General features: G+C 41.9%; 1 protein-coding gene across 1 annotated transcript in view; it reads right to left on the bottom strand.

The window, feature by feature from the left end:
* Positions 1–6,041: 6,041 nt before the first annotated feature.
* LOC135177581 (formin-like) overlaps positions 6,042–21,200 on the bottom strand; it is a 129,375-nt gene continuing 114,216 nt past the window's right edge. Inside the window, exons 15-17 of the mRNA XM_064147772.1 lie at positions 20,750–20,899; positions 9,333–9,417; positions 6,042–6,861 (exon numbers count right to left, since the gene is read on the bottom strand). Of these exons, the coding sequence (XP_064003842.1) occupies positions 6,817–6,861; positions 9,333–9,417; positions 20,750–20,899 (280 nt within the window). The 3' untranslated portion in view covers positions 6,042–6,816. The remainder of the gene's footprint in view (positions 6,862–9,332; positions 9,418–20,749; positions 20,900–21,200) is intronic.

Here is a 21,200-nt window from a genome sequence, read left to right as displayed (position 1 = left end):
CTGAACAATCCATTCCAGAATCTTGACATCCTTGTAGTGAAGAATTTCTCCCTAAGACCCAATCTAAACTTGATCTCCTTCAATTCAAATCCACTCCCCTTGTCCTATCAGTGGACACTCTTGTAAAAAGTCCCTCTGCAGCCTTCCTGTAGGACCTCTTCAGGTATAGAAAGACAGCTCTAAGGTCCCCCCATGGAGTTTTACATTAAAAAACAACAACAAAAAGGTATTAGTTTAAAATTTAAAAGCTCAAATTCTATGAAGTACCAAACCAAATGAATTTCAAGCCCCTTGAGCCTTGCCACATTTTCAATATTCTATGAATTATTTTTTAATTAAAAGAGGGGAAAAAAGGTATTAATTTAAAATGTACAAGCTCAAATTCTATGAAGTACCAAACCAAATGAATTTCAAACCCACTGAGCCTTGACACATTTTTAATATTCTACCAAATTTTTTCAAATGAAAAAAAAATTATATTAACACTCTCCCCCCCCAAAAAAAAACCCCACCCAAGAAAGTAAAGTTCTTGAGGGCATTTTGGAAAAAAAAAACAAAGCTCCATCTCCCAAGTATTTGGTACTTCTTGCAAAACAAAGTATTTTTGAAGAGTTCTAATTTTGCTTGCATAACTTTTGAACTCCAGATCTCTAAACTGCATAAAATTGTTGTGGGTCAAGCCCAGCAGTGGAAATATTTGGGAATGGTCTGAACAGGCCCTGTCCAACAACTCACCAGAAGGAGAGACCAGGATTTCAATTCTGCATCATGGCAGCTGTAAGGTGAATGCCCTTGCACATGCTCCAGCCTTTGTTGAACAGCAAGGAGTTGGGTCGCCTCTGGGATTCTTGGAATTTTACACTGTGCAATCCAATATGCCACTTTTCTCACTCACACCTGGCTTGGGAATCTCCAAACCACTGCTGAATCCCAGACCATATAGATATGCTACCTTGTAAATACCACAAGATGCAGCAGACAGATATTAACTAGCCATCTGAAATACAAAAGTTCATCATTAGTAGAACCACAGAAGTGTTGAGGTTGGAGGAGACCTTCGAGATGATCCAGTCCAACTGCTCACCCAGACCTCACAATCCCACCACTGCTTAAGTCACTGCCACTAACCTACAGCATCATATCCACACAGCTTTTGAACAGCAGCTCCCTGGGCAGACTGTTCCAACACCACAATATTTGTGATATCAGGATCACAGAATCACAGAAAACATCCAGTTGGAAGAGACCTCAAAGCTCATCCAGTCCATCCTCGACCCACTTTAGAGTCAATTCTAAACCACATCCCTAAGCCCCAGGTCCACAGGCTGCTTAAATACCTCCAGAGATGGCAACTCCAGCACTGCCCTGTGGTGTAGATATTTTCTATTTAAAATTCCACCAAAGGTCATTTCTAGCCTGGATAATATTTGTTTACAGGTGAGAACAATTACTTTATTAGGGCCTTGACCATTCTTACATCTCTCTGTACAGAAGTAGTGAGTCAATAGATGCCACTAGGGTACATCTGAATTGAGTCCAGCAAGTTGTGTTGGACTACACAGAAAGAAGTTTCACTCTGACATGAACACATTAGAAAATGGAGAAACCACCACTACCTTTGCTGTCTTTTTCCAGTGCTGAACCAGACTAATTTCTAACAGTTTGGCATTTATGGCTAATTTTAGCTCCTTTTTAAAATCTTTATATTGGTTTTGTTGTATTTTCCCTTGTTGGCTCAAGGAACCACTTAGTTCCTGAAGCAACTAATTGATTCTCATCAAGTTACCTCTTAATTTTCTATTTTCATTTTTGATATACTTATACTTAGGGAGGTGGTGGAGTCACCATCCCCAGAGTGTTCAAGAAGCTGTAGATACGATGCTCCAGGACATGGTTTAGCAAACAAGGTAGTTGGGTTCCTGTTGGACTCAACTTTGGAGGTCTTTTCCAGCCTTATTGATTCTATATGCAAACACAGAAGCTTTCCTGTGAAAGAAGAGCGTTCAGGAGAACTCTCCAGATTGCAAATCCTGGAATTCACTAACTGGCATCAAGATATTCTAAAGGAGCTAGAAAGAGCCACAACAAACCCAATGAAAATCAAAGCAAATCAAAGCCCACCCAAAACCAACCCAACTAACCAAGCAAAATAAGGGGAAAAAAAAAAGAAAACAGAGAAAGATCCCTAGCAACACTGAGAAAGACTGAGATGGGGCCAAGAATCAGGCAAAAAAAAATCAGTGGGCATGATTTGCTAAAATTACAAGTTTAGACTGGTGCCTAAACACAGATTAAGGAGGTGGATCTCAAAAAACCCACATCAGTGGGATTAATGTTTGTGACTTGAGTGTTTGTGCAATTCCACACCCACACAAGTTTAAGGCATCCATTTTTAAGACAGTGACCCAAAGCAATGAAGAAACAGTTTTACCAAGTGCATGATCTTGCACTGCCTCATATTCGTCAGCTAGGGAAGAGCTCCAGATCCAGGACGGAAACTGCTAACAACCGACTGAAAAGTTAGGGCAATAAGAACTATAGAAAACAAAAGATCATCCAGAAAGCCCTGTCTAGCATACAGAAAACAAAATATTCCACTCATGTAGGAAGAAATTAGGCTGGTCAGGTACCTTGGGTGTTCATATCCAACTGGAGGAGATAGCCTCAGTTATTCAGAAAGGCTGAACTCCTCTGTAAGCTTTCTCCTTCCTACAAGTGCTGAACAATTATTTTTGCATACTCCATCCATTCTACTTTCAATTTTCTCTGTGTACAGACAGTGAAGATCAGAAGGTTTGCTGTAAAATAAATCCTAGGTTAAACATACAAGCATCAGATTCACTCTGTACATCTACAACCCTACAATAAAGCACTTGATAAAACACTTAACGCAGCTCAGCCATGGCAAAACCCTTGGGTAGTTTTCATAAGTCAGTAAAAACATTGAAAACACATTAGATGTTGGCTAAATATTTCCAAGATGCAGAAGGTATTTCAGTTTAAAAAGATGAAGTGGTCATGTTGCAAATAAGGTAAAGAACACCTTACAAATTATTGATAAAAGCTCAACTAAATGGAATTCTCCCTAATCATTTGATGAACGATGCAGCAGTGTCTGTGATTTTCCTGACTGCTAATATGGCTTTTAGTAGTGCTTTGCTTCAAAGACTTTGGGAAACTTGGCAATAACAGAAGAGTTCAAAATGAAAGAGAGCAGAAAAATACCCTCTTAAGCCACATCTCCTCTGTGGGCACAGAGTGACTTCTATGTAGTGTAGAGGTATTTCAAATGGCAAAGCCCAGAAAACTGTAACCTCCCAGTTACTGCTGCTTGGCTTTAGTCCACTCTTGACCTTCACTCCCTTGACAGCAATGCAGACATGTACCAGAGACTTCTGTTCTGGTTTGAATTGCTTTCTTTTCTCCTTCTTTTGATTCCCCCCGAGCTAGAAAGCTCAGGGTGAGGTCAGACACCAAACTAAATGCAGGCTCTAAACATAACTTTTGGTGACTTGTGGCGAGGCAAACTTGGTTATGTCTGTGGTGTCTAAATATTTCATAACCAATTTACCCCTCAGAAGGGAACTTCAAGATCATCCAATTCCAACCCCACCTGCCCTAGGCAGGGTCATCTTCCACTAGCCCAGATTGCTCAAGGCCTCGTCCAACCTGCCCTTGAACACTTCCAGGGAGGGAGCATCTGTAACCTCCTTGGGCAACCTGTTCCAGTGTCTCACCACCCTCACTGTAAAGAATTTCTTCCTCATCTCCAGTCTAAAGGGGAGGGCTCCATCTGCCCTCCTCAAGCTTCAATCCATTCCCTCTCATCCTATCACTACAAGCTCCTGTAAAAGGTCCCTTGCTGACTCTCTAGTAGGTCCCTTCAGGTACTGGAAGGCCACTCTAAGGTCTACCTGAAGCCTTCTCCTTTCCATAATATCTGTTATTATTTCTTCTGTAATGCACCATTACAGCTTGAGGTCAGTGCACCACTGTCACTTCAATCCCTGTCTGAAGACTCTTCCTGCTGTCTCTATGGGTGTAAAGTGTGATATTTACCTAAAGAATTATTACATTCTTGACTAAGAGAACAAATGAAGTAGTCTGGAATAATCCATTTTTCTCACTTCCAAATAGTTTAAATAGCAGTAGAGGATTTCAGTGAAGCGTGAAGCTGGAATAAGACAGGAAAACCAGCACAACTGAAGAAGAAATAATGTCTCTGGACTGGAGAAGCTTTTGAATCTTCTGGAAAAAAACAAAACAAAAACAAAAACAAAATTCTCTTTTTTTTGACATTCTCAATAACCTGAAAGAATGATAGATCTGCTCAAGGAATGCTTTCCATCAGTAACTTTAATTTTAATCCCTTTTTCTATACATTTGTTTAACATTTAAAAACAAAAAGTCCATTTGAACTGAGAAAAAAAAAGAAACTTCACATGGAGAAATTTTGAAAGATATTTAAATAGTTTAAAATTATTTCCCCCCACCCAAAGTATTTCTAATCAAAATCTCCAAGGGCTTTCCTTTTTCACCTGCTGTGCTACTCTTGCTGAAGAATATTTTGAGTAAAGCACTTAATTTAGAAATTCCTGATGGCAACCTTCCTGACAGAAAAAACACACCACAACTCAACACATCAGACTTGCCTTGCTTGATGCTCTTCTTTGGCTTTTCTAAGCATTATTGCTCCTGTTTATCATGAATGGTAGCTGAAATAAATGTACTTTAGCTGTGTGATGGAAGACAGAAAACTTAAATCTTTGGAATTTTCATTTCTCTGCAATGGAAATGGTCAAACTACAAATCAGCTTCTTTGTGCTGCTATATTCTTAAGTATTTTCCTAAGAATTATGCTTATACACCTGGAGTGTATCTGCAGCAGCCGGAAAATCCCAAACAGAAGGGAATCTTTATTCCCTTTTTTAAATTTATGCAGGAATAAGAGAGAGGCTCATTTAAGAAACCTGCAATACATGAAACCTTAAAGTTAATTTAAGAACACAGGTCTATAGAACTGCTCTTTCCTGTTTGTACATTTCTAGGCATGACTTTGCCTCAGGTTTCACCACAGCTTCTCTGTCTGATTTGTTGTATGGATAACCATAGACTCAGAGAACCATGGAATTTTCAGGGCTGGGAGGGAACTCAAGGATCATCCAGTTCCAACATCCCTGCCTTGGGCAGGGACACCTCATACTAGATCGAGTTGCCCACAGCCACATCTAGCCTGGCCTTAAAAACTTCCAGGGATGAGGCTTCCACCACCTCCCTAAGCAACCTATGTCAGTGCCTCAGGACCCTCGCGGTGAAAAACTTCTTCCTAAGGTCTAATCTAAATCTACCCTTCTCTAGCTTGGATCCATTCCCCTAAAAAGTCCCTCCCCAGCTTCCTTGTAGCCCCCTTCAGATAATGGAAGGCTACAATAAGTCTTCTGCAGTCTGAACAACCCCAACTCTCTCAGCCTGTCTCCATAGCAGAGGTACTCCAGCCCTCTGATCAGTCTCGTGACCCTTCTCTGGACATGTTCCAGCATGTCTCTCTCATGTCTGTTCTTTCTACCTTCCAAGCAAAGGGCCAAGACCTTCCACCTATTACATTTTCTGCACTTTTATATATTTTTCTATTTCACCATAAATTAACTTCTGAGTGAAGGTCTTTCCTTCTAAGAATCCCATGCCTTAAGATGCAATAAAAACCATCAAGTAACAATGGATATTCTATAGGGTTATGTCAGCAGCTCCACAGGCAATGACTTGAATGTTACAGCAAGACAGTGAGACACTTTCATTTCTTCCTCAAGTTTACTTATTAAATTACCTACCTTTGCATATATATATATTTATGCATATGCTGGACACATTCTTCATACAAATATAGGAGGACAAGAACAGGCTGCATAATCTGTTTTAGAGTGAGATAATCACTGTTTAAATCAAAGCTTTCTGTGGAATTGAAAGCCACAGGTTTAATGGCAAATGTGTAACTTCATGGAGACATCTTTTAGCTCAATGAATAATAAAACTACCACTTGATGGTGGAATTGGTATTTTCAATATATTCTGAAATAAAAATATAATTTTTTTCTTTTTTAAATAATCTTTCTTTCAGAGAACAAAATTTAGGAAACATCAGGTTAAAACCATAAAAATAATGAGCTGGTTAGGTCATTAATCACAAAACTAAAGAATCTGAAGCTATTCCTTTTCATGTGCAAAACTTTCTTTCTGTTTCAATATATGGCATAAGCTGAAGCCTCTATAAAATATTTATAGTAAAATACATCATATATCTAGAATTACACTTAATCAGGTTTAGAAAGATGCATCCAATCCTTAGACACTGTGTAAAATTATTCAGAACCAGTCTGTTTTACCTCATTGACTGCTGAAGTAAGAAGTAGCAGGATGGCCAAGTCTCCTGTGACTCACATGGCTTATTTGCTGTCACCTACAGAAAGCCCTGTAAATAACCTACGGGTTGTTAGTTAGCACTTAACTCAGCATCCCAAACCTCCAGTTTAGCTCTTCCATGGTAATGCATTAGGGGACTTTAAGTAACCATTAACAACCAGATGCATTCTAAGCAATGCAAGGAAGAGCTGAAGAAAATAATTTTCACTTCCTGTATAAAAATCTTCTTAAGAGTTCCCTCACTGACTGTACAGAACCAGAGAAGTCTTTCGTGGATTGTCTTGGAAGAGAGCAGCAAAGCAGAATCCAGTATCTAACACAAGGTGCTTTCTGGGCCACAGGTGTAGCAAAGGATCATGCAAGGGATGAAGTCACATCACCATTTCCATCAGCCTTCTCTCAGTTGGCACTCACGCTGGCTTCCTTCTGACGTAGCCTTTCCTTCTGTTAAGGAAAACAGAGAGTTGCAGTAGCACTCTTGTGTAGCATTTCCCAGCTCCTCTCAAGTTGCTATCACTTGGTCTAGAAAGCTGAGAAGTACTAAACAAGCCACAACAGTTTTCTTTCTTCAATTAAAACCCAACTAAGGCCTGAAATGCTCCAAGAAAGCTCAGAACCAGTTCACTTCTTAGTGCAGAAAAGCTTAGCTTGCTTTAGCTGTGCACTGGTGGAATTGTACCTATAAACACACACAGCTCTGTGAAGCTGGAGAAAACCAGATGCAGCTCAACTCACACAATCACAAAATCACAGAACCTTAGAGGTTGGAAGGGACCTCCAGAAATCATCCAGTCCAACCTCCCTGCCAAGCAGGATCACCCAGGGTAGTCTCCACAGGAATGCATCCAAGTGGGTTTGGAAAGTCTCCAGAGAAAGAGACTACACAACCCCTCTCAGTAGCCTGCTCCAAGGCTCTGGCATCCTCACTGTAAAGAAGTTTCTCCTCATCTTGAGGTGAAACCTTCGCTGTTGCAGTTTGTAGCTGTTGCTCCTTGTCTTATTGCTGCTGACCACTGAAAAGAGATTGGCTCCAGCCACTTGATACCCACCACTCAGATATTTGTACACATTGGTCAGATCCCCTCCCAGTCTTCTCCAGACTATTAAGTCTCTCTTCTTAGGGAAGATGCTTGAGTACCCCATTCACCCTCTTGGCTCTCTGCTGGACTCTCCCCAACAGGTCCCTGTCTCTCCTGAACTGGGGAGCCTAAAAATGGACACAGTATTGCCAGGTGTGGTCTCAGCAGAGCAGAGAGGGAGAAGAACCATTCTAGCCCTGTTGGACACACTTTTCTTGATGCATATGAATCTAATACCTTTTCTTCTCTTGAATAGTTTCTGCTGACATAAAGGCTCTAATCTGGAACTAGCCAGGTTCTGTTGTTTAGGGACCTCTTCCCAAGCAAGTGCATTCATTCTCATTTCTGCAGCCTGGCCTGCCACTGATCTGCCCTGCTGGAAATGGAGGTTAAAAACTTGATGTCTTTTGCGTACATTTCCTTCCCTTAGTCTCTTGCTTCCTGCAGTTTGAGAAATGCTGATCTAACTTATGTGCCTTCTGCACACAGAGACGACTTCAGCTACAGCACAAATTATTAGTCCTCTTTTTGTGTCAGATTAAGAAAAACTGAGAAAATAGCAAGGAACAAAATGGAGATTTAATCCCTTCTACCACATTATTCAACAGAGCAACCAAGATTTTGTAATGTTTTGGAAAAACCCAGACACTCAGACACTGGACAGACACAGGCAGTGACCCCAAGGCACTACAGAGCATGGAAGAAAATACCAGAGACTTCAGTGCACTGGGAAAAGAAACCAGAAAAGCTTTTTTTATCACATACCTGCTCATATGATTTACTTTATTAAAAACTCCAAACCTTTGCATTACAAACAGCCCTCTCAGAGGGACTGTGGAGTCTCCTTCTCTAGAGACATTCCAAACCCACCTGGAGGTGTTCCTGTGTGACCTGCCCTGGGTGATCATAGAATCATAGAATCAACCAGGTTGGAAGAGACCTCCAAGATCATCCAGTCCAACCTAGCACACAGCCCTAGCCAGTCAACTAGACCACGGCACTAAGTGCCTCATCCAGTCTTTTCTTGAAGACCCCCAGGGACAGTGCCTTATGATTAATTTAGTAAATTATCATAGTCAGTTAATATGCCATCAGTTAACTGTCCAGTAACCAATTAATATTTGAGGAAGCCATATAAATGTATTCTATGGCATTTTATAAACAGCCTGCCCTGTTTCCTAGAATGGTTGCTGGTCCTGTACTGCCAGTGGGATTGGAGTCAATGATCTTCAGAGATCACTTCCAACCGTTAATATTCTGTGATTCTGGGATTTTCAGTCTGGAAACCAGCAGACCCAAGGGAGATCTCATAAATGCTCACAACTACCTAAAGGGTGGGTGTCAGGGGGACAGGACCAGGAGTTTTTCAGTGGTGCCCAGTGACAGGTCGAGTGGTAACTAACACAAACCTGAACATAGGAAGTTCCATCTAAACACGAGGAGGAACTTCTTTAATGTAAGGGTGACAGAGCACTGGAGCAGGCTGTCCAGAGAAGCTGTGGAGCCTACATCTCTGGAAACATTCAAAACTAGCCCAGACCTGTTTCTTTGTGACGTGCCCTAGGTAATCCTGCTTTGGCAGGGGACGGGACTTGATGATCTCCAGAGGTCACTTCCAACCTTAACATTCTGTGATTAAACTAAGTTTTAAGCTTCACTGGTGGACTACTTCTGGGCACAAAATTAAGGATTTCTCCTTGGAAGAAAATGACTCTGCTACATTCAAACTTAGCAACCTGTGTCACACTTCACCAACAGCAGCACTCCAGCACCATTCCGTGTGACAACAGTGCCACAAAAACTCTTCTGAAGGTCAGTCTGAGAAACACATCATACCAGGCTGGCTGTGGGGTTGATTTTCTTCGTTTCAACTCTCTTCTCTGCAGTTAACTTGCTCACTGACTGCTGAGCCACTTTAATTCTGAAACAAAACACACAGAAAAAAAGACATTAGATTCAAAGAAACTGAAGGTGTTTTGGCTCTATATAAGAACCATCACCACTACCTGCAGCCTGACAAACTGCTCTTAGTATTCAAAGGCACTTAATAAAGTACTAAGAGTAGATCAAAGTACATTTCTAAATAGAGAAAATAAAAAGGGGAGTCTGCTCAGATTGCTCACTGAAAATGTCACCAGGCAAACAATTCCTTTGTTCCTGTGGTGTCTGGGTTTTATGGAATATCTGGCTTAGGGATAAACCAGTGTCTATGGAAATATTCAAATGAGTTGCTGGTTCTGTTCCACTGATAAGATCTACATGAACTCATCTTCATGCCACTCAACCTAAGCATAACAACCAGGCAATCCTAAACCTAAAGGATGAAACTAAAGATATAGTCCAAAGGCAGTCAATGAAGCCTTAAAGATCCAACTGGAAGGAGCACATAAAACAACTGAATCTCTTCAAGTCTAGGTTTTATGGAGTATTTTTCCCACAAAATAATAAAAAGAAGAGCTAAAAAGAAAAAAAAAAGTGCAATTTCAAAGCAAGAAGATACCCCTCTGAAAAAAAACCCCAAAGCTAGCAGGCTCAGTCTGTTGTATTTATAGAATACAGTACTTTTGTAGGCCATTTGCCAGGCTACACATGAGATTTCATCTCAAAAACTCAAAATGAAGGCATCTGCCAGTTTTTTCTTAGTGTTTCCCCCTGTTGCTGTATATTGCTGTATATGGAATTGACTGCCCAGCCTCACCAGCATGGTAATATGAGAATCAAATCAGAAGGGGTTCTGGTCTATCTTGTTGTGTGCACATGCAGCCCAGCCTGCTGCAAGCACTGCTGAGAGAGTGGGAAAGAAGAATACAGGTCTGGTTTCTCTGTTCATTGCTTTTTGCACTGTCTTGCATACAGAACTCTTGTTTCTGTGGTCATTTAACAAAAAGAACCTGCTCAGAAGGTTAACAAAGAGGAAAAAGAGAAACAGAACTTTACAAGCAGAGCCTCTTCCCCTCTTAGGGACAGTGGAAAGGGCAGGTGTAATGATGTGCTGAACAATGAGAATGAGAACAAGGAAGGAAAATTCTTGGCACTCCTAAGAGAGGACAGCTATCAGGTCCTTTAAAATGCTGATGCTATGAACAGCTACTTCACAATTCAGAAAGCCAATTCTCCCTCCTGCACACCAAAGCAGCCTTTTACTAGAAACAACACATTTCTTGGCACTCCTGAACTGAAAATTTCTCCTTTCTTCTCCCGTTTAATTTTTTCCACTGGCAGAAGTAATTGCTGTGGCCAGTCAAGAAGTATTTAAAACACCATGTCCAGTTCAAACCTCTTTTGACACACTCAATTTCTGAGGAATTTTGGAAGAGAAGCAAAAAATGAAAGTGGATTATAGCTGCAATTACTGATGTGTGACTCCTTTCTGTAACACGAGCAGCAACGCAGATTGTTTAGAAGGCACAGAGGATGTTCTTAAGTCCACTTCTCTGTTCACCAATGCTCAGTGCTGGAAACTAAAACCCCTTCTCTAAGTTATGTCTTTCATAAGCATGTACTGTGTAGTTACCAGTGTCTCTACAGCTTCACAACCAGAGAACACAGTTACGTTATTTTCCAGTAAACTTACTTCCACAGAATTGTCAGGGCTGGAAGGGACCTCAAGGATCATCCAGTTCCAACCCCCCTGCCATGGGCAAGGACACCTCATGCTAGATCAGGTTGCCCACATCCAGACGGGCCTTAAAATCTTCCAGGAATGAGGCTTCCACCACTTCCCTGGGCAACCTGTTCGAGTGTCTCATCACCCTCATGGGGAAGAACTTCCTCCTAAGGTCTGATCTCAATTTCCCCTCTTGTAGTTTGGATCCATTCCCCCCACTCCTATCACTACCTGACACCCTGAGAAGTCCCTCTCCAGCTTTCTTGTAGCCCCCTTCAGATACTGGAAGGCTACAATAAGGTCTCCTTGGAGCCCTCTCTTCTCCAGACTGAACGACCCAAATTGTCTCAGCCTTTCCTCACAGGAGGAGCTGCAGCCCTCTGATCAACACTGCTCAGCCACAACATTGATTGCAGCTGGCTGTACACCCCTCAGATCCACACATAAGAAACGGCTGCTCTGCACATTTGGAATTCTGTCTGAGGCTTCTGAAAACTTTCTCTTAGTGCTCCCCTGTTTCTGCAGGTAAACAATTAAGTGAGGACACAGCATTCCATCTTTTTACAATTGCATTAATCAGCAGAGTTTACTTCTCAGTGATGGATGAGAGCAGCCCCTGACCAGCAGGCTATTCCTCACAGCTACAAAGTTTACGCACAGATGATGATGTATTTCAAGTGACAGGATTCAGATCCAGCACAATCACACCAAGGGATCAACTTCTAAAGCCTTCCCTTTTCTCAGCATAGGTTTTCTGGTTTTGATCACATTCTGTTTGGTCCTAGGAGTGTTTTCTGAACAGTTTTTCAGTGTTTAGAGTCCATATTTCCATCTGAAGGGGGAGAATTCTAGGGATTATAAACGTTTAGACTTAAAAGAAAATGAAGCCTGCCACTGATTTAGGTCCAGCTTATTTCATTCCGTATCTGCAAACATTCCAGGAAACCTGGATTCTAAAAACCAGAACTGCATCGTTTGGAACACAAAATAAAAATCAACTATTTGAACCATGTGATGATATTTGGCCAATAAAGGTGACAGACTAATTGCATACTACACTTTGCTCTCCTAGGGGAAAAAGCCAGCATCGTGCTGCCGCGTGACTGGTGAGATTCAGGAGGCACTATCGGGCAATGTAAGTGCTTAATTAAAAGGAGATGCAATGCTTTGATATTTTTTAAATCAGATGGCTCTATTCTGAGGAAGTGAGCTCAGTAATTACATCACTGAAGCATCCACACTGTGAAGGTGCCTTATAAATGAATTCAATCCTTTGCTAAACATGAACAGGATACTGGAACTGATGATTGTGTTTGGAAGCACTGCCCTCAAAACGAGAAAAATGAAATGGTCTGAAAGCTATCAAATTCAAAACCATAGAACTGGCTAAGAGCAAAAGCAGCTCCCCCCCATTATTTTACTTTCCTCACAAAAAAACTTAGCTATGAACAAAGAATTCTAATTGCCCAACAAAAGTTCTGGCAGCCTTCCATCCAAGCTTACAAACGCACACCATAGTCTTTACCTGTGTCCAGCTCTGGAGTCCTTGGCACAGGGAAGACATGGGCCTGTTAGAGCAGGTCCAGAGGAGGGCCACAAAAATGGGCAGAGGGCTGGAGCACCTCTGATGTGAGGACACGCTGAGACACTTAGCATTGTTCAACCTGGGGAAGGCTGAGTGAAGGGAGTATTGCAGCAACTTCAAGCAAGATGGGGACAATGTTTTTAATAAGGCCTACTGTGACAGGACAAACAATAATGGTTTTAAACTAAAAGACAGTAAGATCAGACTAGATACAAGGAATATAGTGGTTGAGGCCCTATCTCTGGATACATCCAAGGTTAGGCTTGACAAGGCTCTTGGCAACCTGATCTAGTGGAGGATGGCCCTGCTGACTGCAAGGGGATTGGACTGGATGACCTTTGGAGGTCACTTCCAACCCAGACCATTCTATAATTCTATGAAGAGGGTGAAGCACTGGCACAGATTTTTTTCTTCTAGTACCAATATAAAATAGCATGGATGTGCTCACCAGTAGCCTAGCCATGCTTTAGTTTCCCTGGAAGAGAAGTTGAGAATGAAAGTAATGGATGTGAAACCAAAGGGGAAGAAAGGGAAAGTATAGCTACAAGAGAAAAGCAAAGAGAGATAGAAGTGCGTAGCAAATCACACTAGAGAAATAATGACAAGGAGAGTGTTGAACAGAGAGGACAAAGAGCAGAAAGGATGGGAAAACACCTGTATCACATCTCAGAGACAAGAGGTGTGCAGATGCTAATCACAGAATTCTAGAGTGGCTCAGGTTGGAAGAGACCTGAGAGCTCATCTGCTCCAACCTCCCCACCATGGGCAGGGACACCTCTCAACTAGACTCAGCTGCTCAAGGTCAACCAGCCTGGCCTTCAACACCTCCAGGCAGCAGGCAGCCGCAGCCTATTCCAGAGTCTCACCACCCTCCTACTGAAGAACTTCTTCCTAAGATGCAGTAAGCAGCAACATGAGGCCAAAAACTTAAGGAGTGAGGTCAATTACAACCTGAAAACCAAGCAGTCAGAAAATAAATGTGTTTAAAAGTCACTCTTCTACAACAGTGAGCTGAAGAGGTCAACACACCACAAATGAACAAAGAGGGTGTGGTGTTGACTGCAATACTGAGTAGTGTTGCACATTACCACACACTAAGGAGAAGAAAACGACTGAAATTCTCCAAAGAAGGTATTTTGGATCAGAACTATGACTCCAATACTGTCCATATATCTTCACTCCAAGCAATGGGAGTTTAATTGGTTTTCCTGCCTCTGCAGGGCAGGTGTTGCCTTCCCCTGTAAGCTGGATGGAAGTTAGGCCTCTGAAATGAAAAAAATATTAATAAAAGACATTATTTTTATTCAAAATGGCTATTTTTAATTTGTAACTATGGGCAGAGAAGCTAAATCTAAACATAAGCCCCGATTTACAAAAAGTTCTCTTCATAAGCTCATAGAAACACTTTCTCCTTACAGAAAAAGATATTATCAGGTCAGAGACTAAGTAGATAAACTCATGATCACTTCCACTCCTGCATCCCATCCTAGCTGGACAGAAGAAGGTGTGAGCTGGCATGCTCCATGCTCTAAAGCCTCTAGCTAGCAAAGCTGGAATCCACTCTAAACAAGGCAGTTGCTACTCATGTATGCAAGATCTGCTATTGTGCAAAGACAGAGGCCAAATTATTTGGTTCTCTCTCAATCCCTTGATATTCTGGAATAATCCATTCTCTCTGCTTCTACAGCTCCTTCCATGCAGCTGGTGGGTTACGGGGATAGCTATGGGTTAGGAATTAGCTTGGAATGACAATTCTGTGCCACCTGAGCTTACTTGTAGTTCAAACTTCTCCCATAGGACAGTGTTGGCACAGGAATTGTTGTGCAAACCAAATGTTCAGATGAACAAGCAGTAGTAGCTGCAGTCAACATCCACTGTTCAGCCTAGAGTCAGGCTGCATACCAAGCCCAGATCCTTAAGACAGCTGAACAGACATCCCCCTTAAGAGACTAAAAACTATCCTTATAGCTTAGATTCCTTTCAAGCATCACATGCCTTGCTGCAGGATAATTGCTGCACGCAGCCCATGAACTAATCCTGAAGTTTATCAACACTCTCAGCCCACACAGTTTATCACAGGCTGCATTTCAGTCTCAACACTCTAGAGTACCTGTGTGTTATCTGGGCTGGCAGAGGGCTTCACAGAGCTCTTGGGTGCCTTCATAATTAGAAACCTTCTACTTCCGTTACCAAGTTGTATAATCAAGACTTTGGTCTTAAACCTTCTGGAAAGAACTTGGCCATTATCCCTGCCCCAGAGCCTGGGGCAAGACCAGCAAACAGCTAAAGTATCACCCAGAAAAGCTCAGCTCCAACAAGGACACACATCCAGCACCTGTGCTTGCTATTGTAGTGGCCATTGATGCTAACCCTAACTAAATGATTTTTCAGGGTCTCTTCCAGTCCCTAACAATCTGATTCTCCACCACATCTCACCTTGCTAATGCAGTTCCTGCTCCCCTGTGCCCTTACCTGCTTGCCTCTCACTTTGCCTGAAGAGCAATTCTTCTCCACACCATTTTTGCAGTCAGCTCAGAGCCCGAGGCAAGAGCCTCAAACAGCTAAAACACCTTACAAAAGAAATCAGCTCCAGCAAGGACACACACCCAGCACCCGTGGATGATGTTGTATGTTGCAATAGTTATTGAGCTAACCCTAGCGAGCCGGGGGGCCACCAGGCCCCCCGGCCTTTGAAATCCTCCACCAATTCACCCGGTGCACACCATGGGCACTCACCAGGGACGCCAGGCAGAGGATCCCTTGGCCCACAATGGGCCTAACTTGGGGCTTCTGGCCTTCTGGGGCAGAATATAAAGGGGAGTGGGCAGGGAGGGCAAAGTGGCCACACCTGGGGTGGGAGGAGACTCGAGTAGCCAGCCAATAGCAAATGGCATCACCTGGTGGCAACACATCTGATGTGTTGCAATAGGAAATGAATTAAATGGTGATTAATTAATTACAAGCAGAACAGATGATAGCAGTATCTGTGATCAAAGGTGATTACATTATGCCCGGATGAAATAGCACAATGAAGATAAGTATTTGAACAAATAATGCTGGGTAAAGCACATCATTTAATTTATCTGCTGAAGGGGGCAATGCAGTGACTGACAAAATATCCTCTGTGTTAAAAGAGAAGGTGTTCAAATAAAGCCTGGATGAGGCACTTCGTGCCATGGTCTAGTTGATGGGACAGGGCTGGGTGATAGGTTGGACTGGATGATCTTGGAGGTCTCTTTCAACCTGGTTGATTCTATGATTCTATTCTATGATTATTGATCAAACCTTTAAACAGCTTTTAGAATAAATGTTCACTAACCAAATCAGCTCAAATACAGTAAAATGTATGGTGGCAGTGGACTTTGTCTTCAAAGCTCAAATTGCTGATGTGCTTGACATGTTTCTGTTACTTACTAGATCTACTGAGGGAGATGGAGTTGTTTAGCCTGCAGGAGAGAAGACTCCAGGGGGATCTTACAGCTGCCTAACAGTACCTGAAGAGATCCTGCAGGAAGGCTGCAGAGGGACTTTTCATCAGGGTGTCTAGAAACAGAACAAGGAGGAATGGTTTGGAGCTGAGGCAGAGCAGGGTTAGACTGCAGCTGAGGAAGAAGTTCTTCAGTAGGAGGGTGGTGAGACTCTGGAACAGGCTAGTCAGGGAGGCTTTGGCTGCCTCTTGCCTGGAGGTGTTGAAGGCCAGGTTGGATGAGACCTTGAGCAGCTAGGTCTAGTTGAGAGGTGGAGAGGCTGAGAGGAGGAGATGAGCTCTGAGGTCATTTCCAACTTGAACTATTCTGTGATTCTCTGACAATCCTTCCTACACTTCTTTTTGCAAAACACACAACCACAGCTTATGATGAAAGTGCTCATTGCAAACTATTTGTATTTATTCTGTATTGTTATTTTTCCCTCGTATTCAGATTTGGCTAAGATATCCTATTAAAATACACTGTAATGAATCTTCAATGCTTTACTAGACATAGGCATTCATGTGCATGTAGATATAAGTAACATATTCAGGTTGTTAAAACTACATACTAGGTTTGATTCTGAATTCAAACACATGCCCACTGCAAATAAAAGTAGTAGTCTAAGAAAAGGAGGTGGAAGTGGAATTAGGTGCAGTCTATTATGGTGTAAGTACCTTGTTGGAAAAAGCACATCCATTTTTTTTTAGTTTCAATTATCACCTCAAAATCTGATCAACAGAGGGGAAGCATAAAAGCAGCTGATGTGCCTGGATGTAGGAACATCCCAAGTTACAAAGCTCTCAGCAACACATCTGGGTTATGATGCAAAACAAAAGTCTCTACCATCTGGTGAGTGTTAGAGTGCATTTAGATTAAGCTGCTTGACAGAGATGAAGAGGGCAGCCTGCTCCAGGGCTCTGGCACCCTCACAGGGAAAATGTCTTCACTTCTGTTCCCGTGGCACCTCCTCTGCTCCAGCTTGCCCCCAGTGTCCCTTGTCCTGTCCTTGGCCAGCCCTGAGCAGAGCCTGGCTGCATCCTGCCAACACTGCCCTGCACATCTTTAGCAGCAGCAACGAGGGCAGCTCTCAGGCTCTGAGCCCCAGCTCCCTCAGCCTGGACTCATCAGGAGATGTTCCACTGTCTACGGCAGCTCTGGGCTGGACTTTCTCAAGCAGTTCCCTGAGGTCTCTCTTGAACTGAGAGGCCCAGAACTGGACACAACATTCCAGATGCAGCCTCACCAGTGCAGAGCAGAGGGGAAGGAGAACTTCTCTGGACATAATCACCACCTCCTTTCTAATCCATTGCAGGATACCTTTCTGGCCACAAGGGCTCATGGGTATCCTTCTGTCCACCAGCACTTCCAGGTCCTTTTCCCCAGAGAAGCTCTCTCAGCCCTCAACCCATACTATCAAAGAAAGCTGTCATCCTGTTTCTATGAGGAATATGGTTTTGAAAATGTTCTTCATTTCATCTCTGTAGATTTACAGATAAGAGGTGATTTAGAGATAATTTATAGGCCATGTCACATCACCTCCAATATCTCAGCTTGGTACCTATCTGTAACTCTGCCTCGTGTTCCTAAACGGTGTGCAAATTTCATCAGGGGAAAGACACAATGACTCAACTATATTTTGGGGGCAGCTAATTTATTTTCATGGTGGGTTAAGTGCAGGGCAGCTCAGTTAAATTGTTTCCTTCACTTTAGAAAAAGGCTCAGAGGAAATGAATCAGATTTCTACACTTGTGATACAGTTGGGAGCCAAACAGTTTGACAAAACAGGCTCTTGCAGCTGAGGCTGTCATTTAGCTTCAGATTCTGTTCTCCTCCAGTTCAGAGATTTTAAAGCTGTCTCTTACACAACACAAAGGAGTTTTGAGCATTGAATTTGAATTTTGGAACTTGGATCTCTTGACCTTTTTAAACCATTATTACTTCAAAGCTAATGCATTTTCCCTTATACTATTTCTTTTGTTTTCCTGAGCTGTATTTCTCGAAAGACATATTGTAATCCAATATTCCAATCCATCCTGTGATTATTGTCATTCCTGTATCAATGCAAGCAATGAAATCCATTTCCAGGTATCTGTTTACCTCCATCAGACACACCTTGCACCAAGGAGCTGTAGCTCCTCCTGAAATGTGAGGAGTAATTCCATTGTAAATGTGTTCACACAATGCAATGGCTCAGTTTCAGAGCCAGAGTGTGAACATACTGACTTCTGCTGCCAATTCTTTCTCTTCAAAGCAAAATGTTTCCTGATAAATAGATTTATTCTATTTTTTAAAAAAAAACCTAAATTACAGTCTTAGAAAATGCAAAGCAAGTAGTGCATCCAATTAATTAGGCAGTTAAGGAAGACAGCTGTCCATTCCTCTCATACTAAGGGTTTTAGCTACCAGGGGGCTCAGTGACTCTCAGCTTGCTTTCAATATTTTTTGGACAGCAGCTCATTAACTGTTGGTCTCATACTTTCTAAAACAGAGCCATGGTCCTACTTTACAGGACACTTTCAGGTGAGGAAAACAGCCTTTTTATCATCCTCATCTCCTGATTCCATGATGTTCTTTTAAGTAGCACATTACAGAACAATTTGGATGAAGAAAAGAGTTCTGACATTCTAATTTACTTATCAGCCAAGGTTCCCAATGAATTGCCCACATTTTTAATGCAAAGAAAAGGAATTCTCTTCTTGAAATAAATGAAACTCTGCAAAAATAAACTGAAGTGAATTCTGACAAATATTCTCTATCATCCAGAAAGTGTCAGCACTCTGAAGTATACTGGCTGGTGCTTTGCATCCTTACCGGCATAAAAGGCATAAAAGTATCCATCAAAGCAGCTGGGATATTTTTGGGTGCATTTTAATTTGTAGGTTTTACCTATAAAAGTATAAAACTATAAGAAATTCTCATTTGACATTAGAAAGTGCAGTTTACTCACAAAGCAAGAGTTGCTGAAGATTGCATTAAGGAAGTTATGTAGTGTTAAAACATTTACAAGGCATTTTAAACCAACGTCTTTGAAGGGATCACTGCATGCCACGAGCAAAGTGCTCATTACGTGAAAAGGAATGGATGTATGGTCTGGATTCTTTTTTTCTTGCATCCCTGGGTAGTTGATTTCTATTCCTCCTAACCACTCTGGAACAAAAGTAAGTCCTGATTCAGCAGAAAATCCATCCCTGAGATGATTACAGCAATCTGCTAGTGCCTGCTCTCTTACAGGCCTTCATGTGTGACACAAATCTGTGCACTGATCTAGACCAAAAGAAAGGAAAGAGGCTTTTTTCAGTTCTCAGCTTCTAAAGCTTAACTAATAATAACAGAGATGATATAAAAAGCTACAACTTTCCTGTCTTTAGAACTTGTAATTTCTGCTGATAATTGGGAATTTATAATTTTTTATATCTTGCCCCCTTTAAAAAGCTACTTCTGCCTGACCCTAAAAGCCTCACTGATTTGGGGCAAAATGGGAGTGTCACTAAGTTTATTGCTTTTTCTTATAGTTTGCAAGACTTCTTTTTCTCTCTAAACACAAATCAGTTTGGAATCCTGGATTTCTATTTCACACTGAAAAGGATGAATCCGCTATTTTCCAGAGCACAACCACATTACCACTTTCAAATTCACTGAAATATGGTGGCATGCTTGTCCTGGAATTGCTTTCTCTTTGTAAAAGATTAGAAGCTTAAGAAAAATCAAGAAAATATCCACAGGGTTTATTTTTTCCCTTTTTTTTTTCCTTTCTATATTTTCCCCTTTTTCCCTGCCTTTTTTCCTTTTTCTCCCTACTTTTAAAAAATTTTCTCATTTTTTCACCTTTTTTCTTTTATTTTCTCCCTCTTTTTCTTTTTTCTTCCTTTTATTTTTCTCCATTTATTTTTTTTTCCCTTCCTCTCCTTTTTTTCTTTTTTTTTCCCCTCCTGTTCCCCCTCCTCTTTTTTTTTCCTTCCCTCCCTACTTTTTCTTCCTTCTTTTTTTCTGTTGCTTTTTCTTTTTCCCCCTTCCCTCTTTTTTTCTTTTTTTCACTCTAACTAATAAAATCAGGAGAGCGGGGTGAGATCTAGCGGCGAGTAGTTTGATGTCCTCAGCAGGACACCAAAAGTCAGAAGCAGCGCTGTAAATTCAGTGTGGGGCTTCAACACTGTGCTAAGTGTGGCCTGAATCTTGGGGGCTTCCCTTTGATGCAAGTGCAGTATATTAAGTGACAAAGCATTCCCTTTTATTTGTCTGTACTGTCTGCGACAGCAATATCGCCTCATTTAGGCTGGCCCAATGTGAAAAGGCACAAGGAGGCAATCTGTTACAAATTAGCACAGCTCCCCTTTCATTTTACTAGCTAGTAATTGGAAGGGGTTACCAAAGTGTAATTTCTCAGGTGATGTGTGTTTATCTTTTTGTAGGGACAGCGTGCCTTTGGTGAATTTCCCTATGCACCCTGAGGGAATAATCTTTCCTTGATGTCCATTAGATCTGAAAGCAAACAACGACGCCTGTGAAATCTGGGAGTATAATTTGTTGGGTTTGAGAAGGAACAGTTTCCCAGACATCTAAAATGGTATTAATGACTTTATTAGAACCTTACCTTTCCTTGGAAATGCTTTTGCTCTCTCGTTTCCAAATGGTCTTGAAGTCGCTGCAGAATTCGTACCACACCGTGAACACGTAGTTTGGTGTAATCTCCTTCTCACCGGGCTTTGGCTTTATCCCAAAGTATCCCACTGTTTCTTCAAAGCTATGTGGGAGGGGAGGGGAAAAAAACCAACTGTCAACACGTAAGGCCACTGGGGAAGCCGTTTCTCTGAGGGCTGGTTCCTGACTCAGTAGTCAAGGCCAGTAATTACCATTGCTTCCCCTTAGCCTTGGTAACCACAGCAGCAATGCACCCTTCCAACACCTACCTCCTCCACAGGAGGAGAAGTTACAGATGCATGAACCAGCAGAGCAAGATGTCAGGCAAACCACAAGCATTCAACTGGAATGAAAAAAACTTCACTTCATGCATTTCAGGAGATCACAGAAGGGTCTGGGTTGGA

The sequence above is a fragment of the Pogoniulus pusillus genome, chromosome 1, assembly GCF_015220805.1.
Source record: "Pogoniulus pusillus isolate bPogPus1 chromosome 1, bPogPus1.pri, whole genome shotgun sequence".
NCBI lineage: Eukaryota > Metazoa > Chordata > Aves > Piciformes > Lybiidae > Pogoniulus > Pogoniulus pusillus.
Note: the sequence above shows the minus strand (reverse complement) of the source record. Positions and strands in the feature narration are given on the sequence as shown.